The 15,101-nt window shown below is 34.8% G+C and overlaps 3 protein-coding genes and 1 long non-coding RNA gene across 4 annotated transcripts; 2 read left to right on the top strand and 2 right to left on the bottom strand.

Annotated features, from left to right (window-relative positions):
* The first annotated feature begins 195 nt into the window (after positions 1–195).
* On the top strand, positions 196–3,615 carry LOC146148377 (uncharacterized). The gene is made up of 7 exons (XM_083388628.1): positions 196–504; positions 1,468–1,572; positions 1,720–1,875; positions 2,040–2,197; positions 2,398–2,542; positions 2,609–2,744; positions 2,996–3,615. The coding sequence occupies exons 1-7, from the start codon at positions 217–219 to the stop codon at positions 3,082–3,084; spliced, it is 1,077 nt and encodes a 358-aa protein (XP_083244754.1). The 5' UTR covers positions 196–216; the 3' UTR covers positions 3,085–3,615.
* On the bottom strand, positions 952–3,698 carry LOC146148376 (uncharacterized). Its single transcript, XR_014494840.1, has 3 exons — positions 3,106–3,698; positions 2,597–2,691; positions 952–2,194 (listed from the first exon to the last, which is right to left on the bottom strand). It is a non-coding gene; the product is annotated as an uncharacterized LOC146148376 (long non-coding RNA).
* A 309-nt stretch (positions 3,699–4,007) lies between these two features.
* LOC146148375 (uncharacterized) lies at positions 4,008–5,983 on the bottom strand. Its single transcript, XM_083388629.1, has one exon. It carries the CDS (start codon positions 5,944–5,946, stop codon positions 5,041–5,043), a length of 906 nt encoding a protein of 301 aa, XP_083244755.1. The 5' UTR covers positions 5,947–5,983; the 3' UTR covers positions 4,008–5,040.
* A 7,343-nt stretch (positions 5,984–13,326) lies between these two features.
* LOC146148374 (uncharacterized) lies at positions 13,327–14,937 on the top strand. Its single transcript, XM_083388631.1, has 3 exons — positions 13,327–13,588; positions 13,698–13,834; positions 14,060–14,937. Exons 1-3 carry the CDS (start codon positions 13,429–13,431, stop codon positions 14,243–14,245), a joined length of 483 nt encoding a protein of 160 aa, XP_083244757.1. The 5' UTR covers positions 13,327–13,428; the 3' UTR covers positions 14,246–14,937.
* The last annotated feature ends 164 nt before the right edge of the window (positions 14,938–15,101 follow it).

Here is a 15,101-nt window from a genome sequence, read left to right as displayed (position 1 = left end):
GTTTATTCAGGCAGTACACTGGAATGTTTAGCGATTGCAGGAATCCTTTAAGAAATAACGAGTACCGGTAGTAAATTGTTTATTAGAAATGTTTTCTAGTGTCAAACCGAAAAAGCCATAAGCATTAAATTGTTGCGAATGTTTAACATATAAGTCCATGTTTACAGTTATACGTATTTAGACGACTTATTTAGATTGAAGATAAAAATTGGTATCATGGATCCAATTACTGGTACCAAATCAACGACCACAGATGAACGCTTGAAACTGTTTGATGAAAAAGTAAGCAAGTTGTACAAGGCATGTAAAGAGGCTGGCTTCAGTCCCGACAAAATTCGTGAAACTGCTTTGCCGGTGATGCATGCAGCACGACGAGGAGCGTGGAAAACGAGAGGAAAACACGGTTTGGTAGCCATGGCAGTAGTTTGTCTGCTGGCGTCACTTTTTGCCTGGACGCCAACCAATTACGCAATTCGCGTCGTCTCAAAGAAAATCATGGTCAAGGTAATCCTAAATTACGGTACTTTTATATCAAAATCTTTTCTAAAAATGATTCCATAGTCCATGCATTAAGCAAAAGTTTATTTTGGCCTTTTCCACCTAAAGACACTGTGTAAAAAACGCGAAATGTAAAACTGTCTGGTTAAATAATTATATGTTACTAGCCACTGTTCATTGTATCAGAAGTAACACAGCTCTAACGTCTACTCCACGACGTATAATTGCTCTTAGTAACTCGTAAGAAAAAATGCGCAACGAAAATCGAATTATAAACGTTCAAGGAGACAAGGCAAGGTGTTCACACTAAAAATTTTGCGGTTTTAAGGTTTGAATTGGCCAACTTTTATTTCCAGTAGATTTTGTGTAATTATCATTATTGAGATACTGTAATTTAGGTAGAATAATTTTGAGCCATTTACCCAACAATTGTATTGTTCCACAAAAAAACTTTCAAGTTGGTAAGTTGTTAATTTTAATACAATAGCCATATTAAATTCTCGCGAAGCGCCAAGAAAAGCATTAAACACTAAACAGCCTAATTTAGCACAATTTGCGCTTGGTTCGCGCGCCTTGTCTATAATATTTTATATATATAAAAATGCAATGGCATTAGGCCTTACAAATTTCCAAGTTATGTTGATATTATTTCGAATTAAAAAAATATTATTAGAGTGCATTTTCCCTACAGTAGACAGAATACCTTTAATGCCAAGAATATTCGGCCAAATTAGAAAACATATAGACAGCCATATAAAATGCGCGCCAAGCGCAAAATGAGGTATATTTTTGGGGAAAGAAGGGGGCGTGGTTTTGTGGCCTCCGCCGTCTCATTCTAAAGTAAAAGTTTTGCTGGCTAAAACCAATTAAACACAATGCAGCATTAAACTTAAGTTGCATAATTGTAAACCAGTAGTTTGATAAAAACGATTTTTCAAAGTATTCTACTATTATTTGTGTTAACTGCAGGTTTTACCCTATTATGATTGGACATGGCCATATGTGTCTGACTGTGTGATGAACAATCCTTATTATGAACCGGAAGAGGACTTATTAACTGAAAAAGATTGTGAGGTTTGTACACATGAAAGTAATGTTGGGTCAAAACAAGAAAAAAACATGACTTATTATATTAGTGTAATTTTATATACATGTTTTACATTACAATTTCTCTTTTATAACGATTTTGCCCAAATAACATGCTAAAATACCCACTTGCAGCCATGCAGAGACTTTAAAGAATTACGAATACAAACAAATGTGTCTTCAGAAGACGTGTCAAACAGCATATTTGATATGACACCAACATTGGTTGGCGATGCCATGGGTGACTGGAGAGCAACTAAGGAGTCAGTTACCTATAACAGTTTTCTAAAGGCAAGAACAAAACTAACAAAGCATTTATTACATTACAATTTTTAATACATACAATGTGTTGTTCTGGTTTTATATAGAAGCTAAATAGTTAATATATTACCAAAATTATATGTCCTATTACCAGATATGTTAACATGTATTCTACATAAAATGCTTATTTGCAGTTTCACCAAGCAAAATCCCATATGAAAGATAAAGACAACTATTGCTTTCCTCGGATTAGCAAGGGATTAAAGATTAGCAACCTTACAGTTCCAGAATTGTTGAAGCACATTGACCAACCAGATGGAGATGGCAAGAAACCAAACTTTACTGCAAGCTGGTAAAAACAATAAGCATTCTTTAGGTATTGCAATAACATCAAAAAAGTTGTACTTTAGTAATTCATAAAAATCAAAAATTACAACGATGGATTTCCATTTTCAAATAACTTTTAATTAAACTTGTTTTTAATAACAGCTAACTTAAACAGGAATCAATTCATCATTACCCATGTTAAGATCTTTTTACAATTTTTTTTAGGTTAAATTGCAAAGTAGAAACTTTTAAAGAAGTACATAAAATGTATTACAAACCCTACTTCATACCAGCAATGTGCGAGCCAGTTCAACACAGAAACTATGTATTAATGGGTAGAAAGAGTGACATTAAATCAAAGGCTCTCTATGTAAGTATACATAACAGAATTTCAACGCTGTACTATAACTATTAACACTGGTACCTCAAAATGCAGTTCCATCCAAGGAATTCAGAACTGGGGGTATGGATTGCTCAAATTGATGGAACTTTTGAAATCTTGCTACAGGTTCAGAGTGTCTGCAAGAAATTGTGTAGCAATATTCGCTTTAATTTAACAGCGGGACAAATAGGTAAGCCTTTATTGGAAACTTTTAAAGATTAGAAAAAAATACTATCTAAGAGATTTTAATATAACTTACTTTTACTAAATTTCTGTATATCAAGTAACAAACTTTGTTATTGGGCAAATAATGTACTTTGTTAGGCTGGGTAATTAGGAACCAATATACTATATGATTTTAACAATTGTTTACCATAAGACTGCCATCTTGTATAAAAAAAAACGTTTACAGATTTTTGAAAAGTTAATTATGTTTTTTAGTTAACATTCCAACAACAATGTATAACATAGCATTCCGGCCTATGTCTGATGAAGCTGTAGCTATTGGTGTTGGATATATGTTCAACTAGTGAAGAAAGAAAATGCAATACCAAGACTTTAGAAAACGACTTCTTTTGAAAACATATGAGGAGTTGAATCCTATTTTTCCATGCAATGTTCATTATTTCCAACATTTTACAATGTCTGTTGTTCTGAGATTACTAAAAAAGTGAAGCTAACGCATTTACTCTTCAATCTGTTTAAAAAAAAACTGTACATGTTTTAGTTTTTAAGTGTACAAATGTTAGACCTGAAGAAAAATAAATTATCGCCTGTGTAAACAATATACAGTATTTTTTATAAATCCCATTATTGTAAATTGCAATATGACACTAAAATATACAAATCATTTTTACAGGAATTAAAAACTGTTTAGAATTTAGATTATAATCGTTTAGCCAATTGCTAAACAGTTATGGTAAGTCATTATGTTTCTATACATTGTCAATTTTGAGTGCTGTTTTGAAATGCATCCCGATATTTAACTTTTTTAATGTCACATTATAAAATATTGTGGTTGTTTTAATGCAATGTGTTAACTGACTTTGAATAAAGGTATAAGTCAGAAAAAGAATTGCCTGAAAAACAAACTTTGTAACACAGCTGTTCAGCAGGCAAATTACATCAGTAAATTAAATATGTGGTTAATTACAATTACTAATCTTTGGGTTCAATTAATACGTCATCTTTTTCAATGGTCATCACACGTTTTACACTTTCGCCTTTTTCAGCCATGATTTCCTCAATATTTCTTTTTCCTTTTAGATCGCTAAACCACTTTAGGTTGTCTGCTATTATATGTTTATTTTGACATCCTGGGCATTGTACTAAAACCACGCCTTTGTGATAAGCCAACTTAGAAATAGTTTTGGAAGTCCTTGTTTGGCAAACAGTGCAAGTAAATGCAAGGGTGTAGTTTGAAGTTTCCACTTTTCCCAGTTTAGTTTGCGAAGGAGCAATGAAATCTTTGTTCTCTTTTGAAGCAAAGCATCGAATAATATGCTGTTTTGACACATTTTTTATTTCAGTTTTAAGAAGCACAGGCTTGAGCGTCTCTGACAGTCTTACACATCTTTTTGAAAATGGAATCATGTTTTTAATCATAATGACATCCAGCTAAAAAACACAATTCTAAAATCTGAAATTAAACTAAGAATAATTTTATTTGACACAACTCTATTGGAGTTTAATGCAAAAACAAAAATGCTTTATTTAGAAAAAAAATTGGATGTTTTTTTGTTCATACATATAGATTAAATAAAATATTGCCCTAACTAAATACACTGTAAGGTTAATTTAGTGTTTTTTTACAAATACATTTATTTGTTAATGCTGCCACAATCACTGATAGTAAAAAAATTTAATACAGAAAATCAGAACAGAAAAACAACAAAAGTTTATGGTAAAACATCAACAAATTTATCTATGTTTAAACAAATTTATCTATGTTTAATCTTACAAGGATTAGTTTAACAACCTGTTGTTATTCATTATATAACCAAACCAAAATCTGGTTTCTACCATGTTTCAATGGGAGTTATTTATTTGCTTTGTTTTAAATGAGAATCAGTATTAAACAATTGTGGACTCTGATCCAATTGTTATTTTTAGACTAACCTAAAAATTGTCAATTGAATGGATTAAGTCCATGAAATATATTTAGAATGTCATGCAAGGACCAGTACCATAAATGTATGCTTTTCGTACGCATTATTGTTTTAAATTAATGTTACATTGTTACTGTGGCCCAAAAATGAGAAAGGTAAAACAAATATGGAACAACATAAATTTTTTTATAGAACAATGATAGATTCTGTAGAGCCCCTTGAACTTTACTATCTGTCATATTCATATGTGTCCCTAAAAGAAATGTGTCTGATAACACTCTTTAAATAATCCTCTTCCAGTGATAAATCCAGGACACATTCTCTGAATCAGCACCAGCAACATGTCAAATCCTTAACTTTAAACTTTCGGTAGAAAAGTCAAGTAAAAGCATCTTTCTCTCTCCAATCCAACAAACTATTGTCCTCTTCATCTGTACTGCTGGGAGATTCCTCTTCACTTTTTTGTATAGTTGGTACAGTTTTTACATTTGTGTCTCTTTTGTCTGCCAACTTGTGGACCAGATTATAAAGTTTAATTTGCTCATCTATTTCCTCAATCTCCCTATCAAGATGTCCAGTTTCTTGCTCTTCCTCTATCAGTTGTTCAGATTGGTCTTCCGCATGCTGAAGTTCTTTCTGGAAGGACTCCCACTCCCTATCCATCTTATCAGCTGGTGTTTCAACACCTCTCATTTTGGCATCTACTTCAGGATCATCAAAAAATCCCTCCGGTAGTTCTTCGTTTTCAGTAATAATATCTTTTGAAATCTGAACACTGGAACTTCCCTCTCCAACAGTTTTGCTTGAATCACCAGGAGGCAAAAAATGAATTGGTTCTACTTCTGACTTTTCATCATCGGACGAATCACTATAAAACCCAGAAACCAAACCTCCATTGCTGGAAGGATTTGTTTTGGACACACTTACTTTTATTAATTTAGGTTCAACGTTGTTTTTTCCATTTTTTACTTGTAATGAGTTACTTCTAATTTTTTCAATGTTAGCTTTTAGGTTTGTTACAGTGCCCACAAACTCCTTAGGAACTTCTTTGGATGCAATTATTTTATCAAGATCTTTTTTAAGTTGTGCATTTGAAACCTTGGGCTTTTTCGACTCATGCTTTGGATGTGACATATCAATTTGTCGCTTGTTTACTCTTAAAACTTTATTGGATTCTGGAACAATTCTTTTGGATTTCATTTGTTGCATCATTTTCCGCAGTTCAGTCTGAGAGACCTGCTTGTGATTTTTTTGTTTCTTAGAAGACATGTTTATTTTCTGCATCTATTTGCAATTACAAAGGAAAAACTAAAAAAAAATGTTATCCTAAAAATTAACAAATAAAAGCAAAAAAGTACTACTTTACAAGATTTAAAGATGTGTTCTGAATTCAGTCGGTTGTATACATTAATTAACATGCATTCTGAGGTATACAGTTCAGCACAAATTACATATAAATTAAAACACAAATTTTATTTCCCATAAATTTTACACTGGCCTTGTTAACAAATGTCAAAACAGCTTAGCTAAGTTGAACATCACAGAACCTTGATCCAGTAAATAAAATGAAATTCTGATTCCCTACAATATAATGAACTTGCAAATCCTGTTATACAGAATCTGCAATGGCTTTCGGTGTACTGTTATACAGAACATGACTTTTTACAAGTCAGGGTACACCCAAAGAGAGCAGGGGGAAACCTCTCTAGGATTAGCAACTCAACTTTGGGCCGTGCTATTTTTGTTTTTAATCTTAAAGGAAAAGTTTTGACAAGCTTGTTCAAAAGAGTAAAAATTGCCTTTAGCTTTTCAGGGGGCGTGTAGTTACTACAGGTAAAATAATTGTCCTTAACTTAACTATATCCAGCGACTTTCTGTGATGAACTAAACTATACAAACAGTGGTAGGCTGCATGCAAACCACGTTGGCTTACACTACACTACAGCAGTGCCTTTCAACCTTCTTGCTGAAGTGGAACCCTATGGAAACATTTCACTGGCTCGAGGAACCCCAGTGTAATAAACACACCTCAATTAGCTAAACAATTTAGAAATGCCCCTGGTCTGTACTAGCGGAACCCTGGTTGAAAACCACTGCACTACAGTCTACACCAACAACATCAGTACAAACATGGTAGTACTAAATACCGAATGGTACCAAATGGCGCCAAGTGGAACCCAGATTGGAAACTTTGGATATTGCGCGGGGGATATGTTTTGCAGCTGAAAAAATGCGCGGCTGAAAATAAAATTTCGACTTGAACTTGCGCGGCTGAAAATAAACCATCAGGCTACCGAAAGTTGTAAATTGCGAATTTATATTAAACTTACAGCGTTCATAGAATACTTAAATCACTGCGCAATTTTGGGTTGGTGTGCGGGCGTAGTGCGCAGGTGAATATTTAAAAAGTTGGATAGTATAGCATTTAATATACAATATTACTCGAAATTGTCTAATTTGACGTCACTAAACACGTGACCGTTGTCCACTGATGCGTGACCAAATCGCCGAACTATGCGTTTTTAGCGTTTCGCAGGGGATTCTATATGATGCATTATATTATATACGTCTTATAGACTAGCGTTAAAAAATGTTATGCAACTTCAGTATGCGGCCCGCCAATTTTTTTTGTGCTTGTTAGGTTTCATACAGAAGTTTGCGCGGCTGAAGTTTTTCGCGTTTGCTCGAGTCAGATTTGCGCGGCTGAACACATTTTCTATAAAATGCGCGGCTGTGACCGCGGCTGAAAGTGCTAATGCGCGGGGGATAAATCCCCCGCGCAGGCCAAACTTTCCAACCTGGAGTGGAACCACATATAGGATGAAATAACATTTTCCTCCTAAATTGAATTCAATTAAAAAACAAGCATTATTATGTCGCATGAGGGCATGTTAAACCGTATGAGACAAAACCTATAAAGTTGGAATGAACACTAAATGGCACATTAGAATGAAGCACTGATCTCTATGAAACCTGGATAGCGCAACTAGTGGCACGCGTGAGCGGTTTTTGAAGCCAATTAGAAGGCTTCTACGCCATCTTGAAAGGTTCCAAAAGTGCGTAAATTTTGCATTACGGCTTATGGGAGAGGTATCTTAAAATTGTCTTTATGGCAATATTTGGTGATTATTTTACCGAATTTTAAGGGATTAGTGATGTATTGGTATGCTTGGTACTATACGCAATGCTAATAAAGCAGAATAACTTGATTTTAGCTCCTGCTGATAGAAATATACTTCGTTTTTACTGGCACCAAAAAATACTTTAAGGCAACGTCAAGTTAGGTAAAATCAACTTATATGATATACAAATCTTTGGAATGGCCTTTTTGATCAGTCTAGTTAATGTATTTTTTATGTACATTTCACTATGCTGGTTGGTAACGCTGTTCTGACAACAACATTTCTTAGCATTTATTTTTGTATAATAGTAAAAGCAGCAGGTAGTAGTAAGGTTTAAATTGAAGCTATATGCATAAGTAGAATCAGGTATTTTATTTAATTGCTTTTAATATCTCATGGATGTCCGGAATTAGTTGCTGTGTTTTATATGGTGTTTGTCTGTGTCATCCACTAACAAACATTGGCCACCAGATTACCAATCCATCACTAACTGGTGTTCAAATGGCAAAATGTAGGATATTATCACATTCCAGTGTATTTTTTGTTTATTGTTGTTACTCTATTAGGAAAATATATTCGTGCATAAATAACTTATCCATAATACAAAATCTCTGCAAATAATTACTATTTTCCACACAGCAGCAACTCTGTTGTATTACAAATAGAAAAACAATCATAACTAAGGAAAACAAAGTTAAATGACACTTGTAATTAAACAAGAAAATAAAAGGTAAATTGGTGAAAAGTTTATATGTTGCATTTTCTATAAATTACCCTTATTGAATGTTGAAAATAAATGAAGATTTATTAATAATGTTAACAAAACGCTATCTATGTTTAATGAGTAATTCATTATGTGTCAAACTACAACCTTGGGTGCTTTCAAGTTTATATTAGTTTTAGCCAGTTGTTGGGTGACAATATCGATTTAAAAAATGTAAAAATCTTAACAAATTCTCATGTTTTTGGTAAAATTTATGTTTTTTCTTGTTAGTTCTCATTACACATCACATATTCCAGGAGACAAAAGTTATCCAGAATGTATGTATTACTTTGTTGCTTGCATTGATTCTTGCTCTTTGAATCATTCCGATAAGAATATACCACTTCGCTGTTGTTCCATGTTTGTTTTTATTTTTCACAGTACGAAAGTCTTCAGGAAATATTTACAGGTAAACATACATCTATATTATTAAATCTAAGTACGGTAATCTGAGATACTCAAATCAGCAACAACAATTATATTGTTAGTTTAATATCAAACTAGTTACATACAAAAAAGAAACTTGCCCTGTTATTCATCAATATTATTATTTGTCATAAATTCATGCATTGTTGATATTCTGATATTTATTTAAAAATAACTATACTCATCCAGTTGAAGTGGAATTACTTGCAGGCTTTACTGGATAGTTTTGTTGTAAATGGTTTAGTGATGAATTCCAGTTCGAAGAATCTAAGTGTGTTCCTGCAATCAAAATTATTTGACTAAACCTATTAACAGTCACAGTGCGGACTAAACCGGTGCTGGTCTAGAATCCTACCACAACGAAACATTATTTGGGTTAGGGTTAGCATTTGGGTTAGGGTGGGTCAAGTATTCTTATTAAATAAAGAATATAATAATACCTGACCCACCCACACCCAAACTCGCACCCTAACTCAAATTTTGTGGGTTGATTTTATAACTGTAGTAGGATTCTAGACCAGCGCCCTAAACCGGATTTGGCTTTTTCTTTGATCAGTAATAAACTAAACCATAAAAAGCCACCAAAATCTGCAGCCAGGCACCTCCCAAAAAGAAACAATGACAGAAAAGGGCCAATTCATAGACACCTTGCACCGCAACTCCTGTTTAAATAAACTTGTGGTCCTACATTTTGCCATTTGAACACCAGATTGGGCATCTGGTGGCCAACGTTTGTTAGTGGATGACAAAGACAAACACCATATAAAACACAGCAACTAATTCAGGACATCCATGAGATATTAAAAGTAATTAAATAAAATACCTGATTCTACTTATGCATATAGCTTCAATTAAACCTTACTACTACCTGCTGCTGTTACTATTATACAAAAATAAATGCTAAGAAATGTTGTTGTCAGAACAGCGTTACCAACCAGCATAGTTAAATGTACATAATAAATACATAAACTAGACTGATCAAAAAGGCCATTCCAAAGATTTGTATATCATGTAAGTTGATTTTACCTAACTTGACGTTGCCTTGTTGCAATAAAAAAAAATATTTTTCGGTGCCAGTAAAAACGAAGTATATTTCTGTCAGCAGGAGCTAAAATTAAGTTATTCTGCTTTATTAGTATTGTGTATAGTACCAAGCATACCAATACATCACTAATCCCTTAAAATTCGGTAAAATAATCACCAAATATTGCCATAAAGACAATTTTAAGATACCTCTCCCATAAGCCGTAATGCAAAATTTACGCACTTTAGGAACCTTTCAAGATGGCGTAAAAGCCTTCTAATTGGCTTCAATTTTCAACCACTAGTTGCGCTATCCAGGTTTCATAGAGATCAGTGGAAAGAAGCCAAATGAATAAATGTAGTCCGTAGAAGCAATACTGAAAAGCAAATGGAACCCAATGGCACTCGTAGAAAAATTACGAAATACAGAATGGAGAATGTAACTTGTAGAAAGATTACTAAACACCGAATGGTAGGCTTCTGAATGAAACCCATTTGTTAAGGAACTTACTGTGATGTAGCCACCACAACAGACTACTCCTTGTACTCTGGTGTGGCCAAAACGATCCACACACTATTCCACTCTGTCCGTCTTTCTATTTAACCACTGATTTTAAAAAGCGATTCGCGAGCTGAAAGGATTGTCCGCTCCTGTATTGGTCTCTCAATTAATTATTATAAGCCTACAGTCACAACTTGTGCATGACCAAACTATGCGCATTGTTGTTTTTGCTAAGTATTGCAACCATTAGGTATGATCACGCAATACACAAGAAAGTCGGCACTTATTTAAGATATAGGCCTAAGCGGAAAATGTTATTACCGGTACATCGTGGGCCTCACGCGGGCCGTACGTAATTTTGTGTAGAACTTACTTGGCAGGACTATTTAAACGCAGGTAATATGAAAATAGATTTAACAAAATTTGTAGAAAGCTTTACGGTATAAATTTTCGTTAAGGTTGAAATTTCATAAAAAAATCTTTTAGGCTATATTTAAACAAACTAATATGTCGACTTATTGGTTTTATTGGGAAAATACGCCGTGGGTCGCATCTAACGTAGTCTTTTCTTTAGTGATCCCTGCTCTTACAAATGCCAAAATGGCTTCGTGACCAAATTTACACCTTTTTAGGTTGGAATGGCCACGTGCCTGTGGATGAACCAGTCCCGTCCTGAATGTTATAATTTTCGCGCTTTTGTACGTTGACGCTGACTGTAACATTACTTTTTGAATACCGTACCAGTTAATTGCCCATTTTAGTTTTCATAATCATGGGCTAGGGCAGTGGTCTCCAACCTATGGGTCGCGACCCCATAAACCTATCACTCACCAATTTCTGCAGTTTTAGTGATTTCATTGCGCTTGTGGTGTAAACGAGCGTGTTGAGTATATTAAAAATGTTTAAAATAAATTAAAAAGTCGTGTTTCATGGTTACTTTAAATCCATGTGTTAATCTTAACTTTCCATTTTGATACGCATGTCATGCGTAATAACAGTTCTCTGAAATTGTGTGTAATACTCGTGTAATAAGTTTAAAAAATACGGCAAACAAACTGGGGTCGCATGAAAATGCTAATTTCATTCTACATGTAATTGGGGATCGGGATTGGAGACCACTGGCCACTGGGCTAGGGCGCTTAGCCTTTATCGCAATAGCTAAAATGACTAAAGTGTACAATTCCTTATTATCACATCACAATGCATGCTTTGTGCTATTTACTACGACCGAATTTATTGTTTTCATAAAAATGTCATTCAACAAAGTCGAACAATTTGGCACTAATATAGCAACTCAAAAGCTCCCACTGTTAAAGAAGTTATTATTTCTTTTCTATTGACTTGTTTATAGGTATATTTCAGATGCTGAGGGAGAAGATTGAGTTTGAATGTCGGTTAAAGGAGTCCACTGGGTGAAAAACGTTAAGAAATGAGAACCACTTATATAACACAGTGTTACTCATGTTTGACATATGTAGTAAGTATTCTATGGAATACTACACTATAATTTAGTGTTTCTCAACCTTTTGGCGACCCAAGTATATCAAGCTTAAGTACAACAGCGAAGATTTGGCGACCCATTGTTTCCACTGAACTCTTCAAGTGAACAAAACATACGACATTAGCATAACATTTTTGGAAAAATATCGCTCAAACTAATCTCAATAAACTTAACTTTGTGTACCACTGCAGTCGGCGACCCAACGGAATCAAACTGCGAACCAGTGTTGGGTCGCGACCCAGTGGGTTGAGAAACACTGGTATAATTAATTTATATTTACAAGTAAAACAGCCGTTTAGTTTTGGTGTCACTCGTCAGCATTCGATCCAATTCGATGTCATTTAGTTCCGTTGGGTCCCATTCGGTTCCGTTCGGTACCATTCGGTGTTTAGTATCCCCCCCCAAATCAACTTTCGCATTATGTTGAATATTTTAATTTAAGGTATCTATCGTGTTTGACTTTAAAGAGGGTAGGCCGTTATAACACATTTTGTTTCACGGTGGAATAGATATACGAACAAATGTACCTTAGCAATAATACCTAAATTAAAACAACATTAACGTCAGAATAAAACACAGTTTGGAATAAGAACAAAATAGGAGTAATACCTAAAAGTTGGAATTAAATCTAAATCGGAATAGGATCTTTTCGGTCAGCGCAAGATATGAACTTCGTTTCTTCAGCGGATTAATGTGAGGGGTTAACCAGCCATGTTCCCCAAAAAAATATATTTAAAATTTATTCAAAGGTAAACATTACGACAAAAACGTAATATATTAACGTTTTAACATTTCACCTCGGACAACAAACCTTGCATTGGCACCGGGTTTCGCTTTGCCGCCACTCTCGTTTGATTAAAGTAAAGTGATCAAGGCAAACAAATCGGTTTGAACAAATTAAGAGATTGTGTTCGAAATTATTTTGATGTAAAATACCACTGACTAACTTTTAGAAAGTGGTAATGGAAACACATTACTATGTTTGCTGCCGATCGTTTATGGTGTAATTCATTTATTGTACAAATTAGTATGTGCATTGTTTACAATCCATATCTTTCTAATCTATACCAATGACTTTAGGTGATTCGATTTCGTTTGGTGGCGTTTTGGGCCTTGTGTCGCCTAACGATACAACAGTAACAGAAACTATCGGCGTCCTATTGTTTTGTGGTTGTGTTTATATAGATCAGGTTGCGTTGTACCTAGCGTACCTGTAACCAGAAACCCGTAATGGTCACAAAATAGCTTTATTAGCCGACTTTAGGACGTTTTATCTTTCGCCCCGTCCATATTAAATCAAAGAGGCAGAGCACGATTAGCTGTAGATTATTACTGTGTCCGCGTTTATGTTATCAATTAATTTGGCCCTCTGAATGTCGCAAGTGTGATTTAGAATTTGTTACGTTTTATTATTACTGATTTGGGGGCGATGAGCGACCGAATGCCGAAACAATCTCACGTACGAGCACACAAGAAAAACATTGGTGCGGTAAAAACTCTCCGCAAGCGAGTTGATCAGATGCAGAAGGACCGTAGGAAAGCTATGCAAAACATTGACCAGGAAGTGATCGACAATCACAAATTTTTAGGTGGCTAAATTTGTATTCGTATTTTAGCGTAATATAAAAGTGCACAATTACAAATTATTCTAGCAATATATTAAATACATGTTATGGCTGTTTTTTTTTTCACTCTAAGAGCAAGTTCAGTACAGCACAGGAAACAGTATCTCCTACGAGGAGGTTTATCCTTCACCGCGTGGTGGTGCTAAAGGGGAAGGCAAAGTTTCTGCTGAGAAGTTCCGGCCAACCAAAAGTTCGGTCTTGAAGATGGAGGTGAGTTAAGCGTATCTCACATTAGTGTCACAAAAAACTAGTTTAAGTTATGTCCAGGCCACATTACAAGCATAGCCTGAATATAATTCCGCCCTCTGCCCATATGACCCAATATTATGAACAAACCGACTGACTTTTTATATTCCAAATGTGGCCCTGTCGTTACTGTGACGCTATTTTTAACTGAATACGGAAGAACACCTAAAACACGTGTCTAATACACAGGTCAAGTTGCGCAAATCGCTAGCTGAGGCTCGATACGTGGCTCGGCGAGACGCCTTCTTTAGCCGATGGGAGGACGTCTTTAACCTTGATTTAAAGTTGGACGACTGGTTGGTGACACAGCATCGACAGAGTCAAGATGTTGACGGCGGTGAATGGGTCATTGATCATTTAGAAGAAGTACCTTAAAAATCGCTACTGCACGCACATGAATCTCCAACAAGTTTGCTAACTTAGATGTGCATTTTCCATCACAAAACAACTGCACTTCGGCAGGTTTTATTCATAGCAAAAGTAACTCAACACGTGATACTCTTTTCTGTGTTGTGTTGATTTTTAGTACCTTTGTCAAAGGCTCGATCATTTTGAATCATACAACTTCTGCACTCTTCTATACCACTCTCCCTATAATGAAATAACTAAAACCATTTAATAAAATATGTTTACCGAATGGCCATAAAAGACTGCGAGCAACAACATCACCATTGTACTGATGCTACTAAAGAAAACGGCGTACTTTGTAAAAACGTGGTTAGGTGAAGCATATTATATTTTGTTTCTCATAAGCATAGTAATTTTTGTTTCTTGGTAAACCTTTGCCTTAAAATTACAATGAAGTACTGTAGTTTATTCACCGTGCTTTTCTTTATAACGTTTTCGAGTTTAAAACGCCCACGCTATTCGTTTCAACGCTTTTAAACAAACTATTAAAAAACACCATTCTGCCACACCGTTGTTCGTGTCGGGCATATGCCAGCATTATGGCCTACTCAATTACGATTTACAATTGTGTACGAGTCGAAAGTAAGCTGTGTTTTAAGTTAGCTTAAGAAAACAGAAAGTTACACCTGGTACAAATAAGGTTCAATTGTTTCTGTTTACCGACTTTGATCTTCGGTTTAGGTTTGACATGCCAAAATAGCAAGGCTGAAGAATAAAATATGACACAATAAACCTCTGCAACCAGACAAAAATAGGGTTTACCTATTTGCAATTCGCAAAAGCATGTATATAATTTTACATCACACTTTGTAATATAGAGTGC

The sequence above is a fragment of the Ascidiella aspersa genome, chromosome 4 (genome assembly GCF_963924565.1).
Source record: "Ascidiella aspersa chromosome 4, kaAscAspe10.2, whole genome shotgun sequence".
Lineage (NCBI taxonomy): Eukaryota > Metazoa > Chordata > Ascidiacea > Phlebobranchia > Ascidiidae > Ascidiella > Ascidiella aspersa.
Note: the sequence above shows the minus strand (reverse complement) of the source record. Positions and strands in the feature narration are given on the sequence as shown.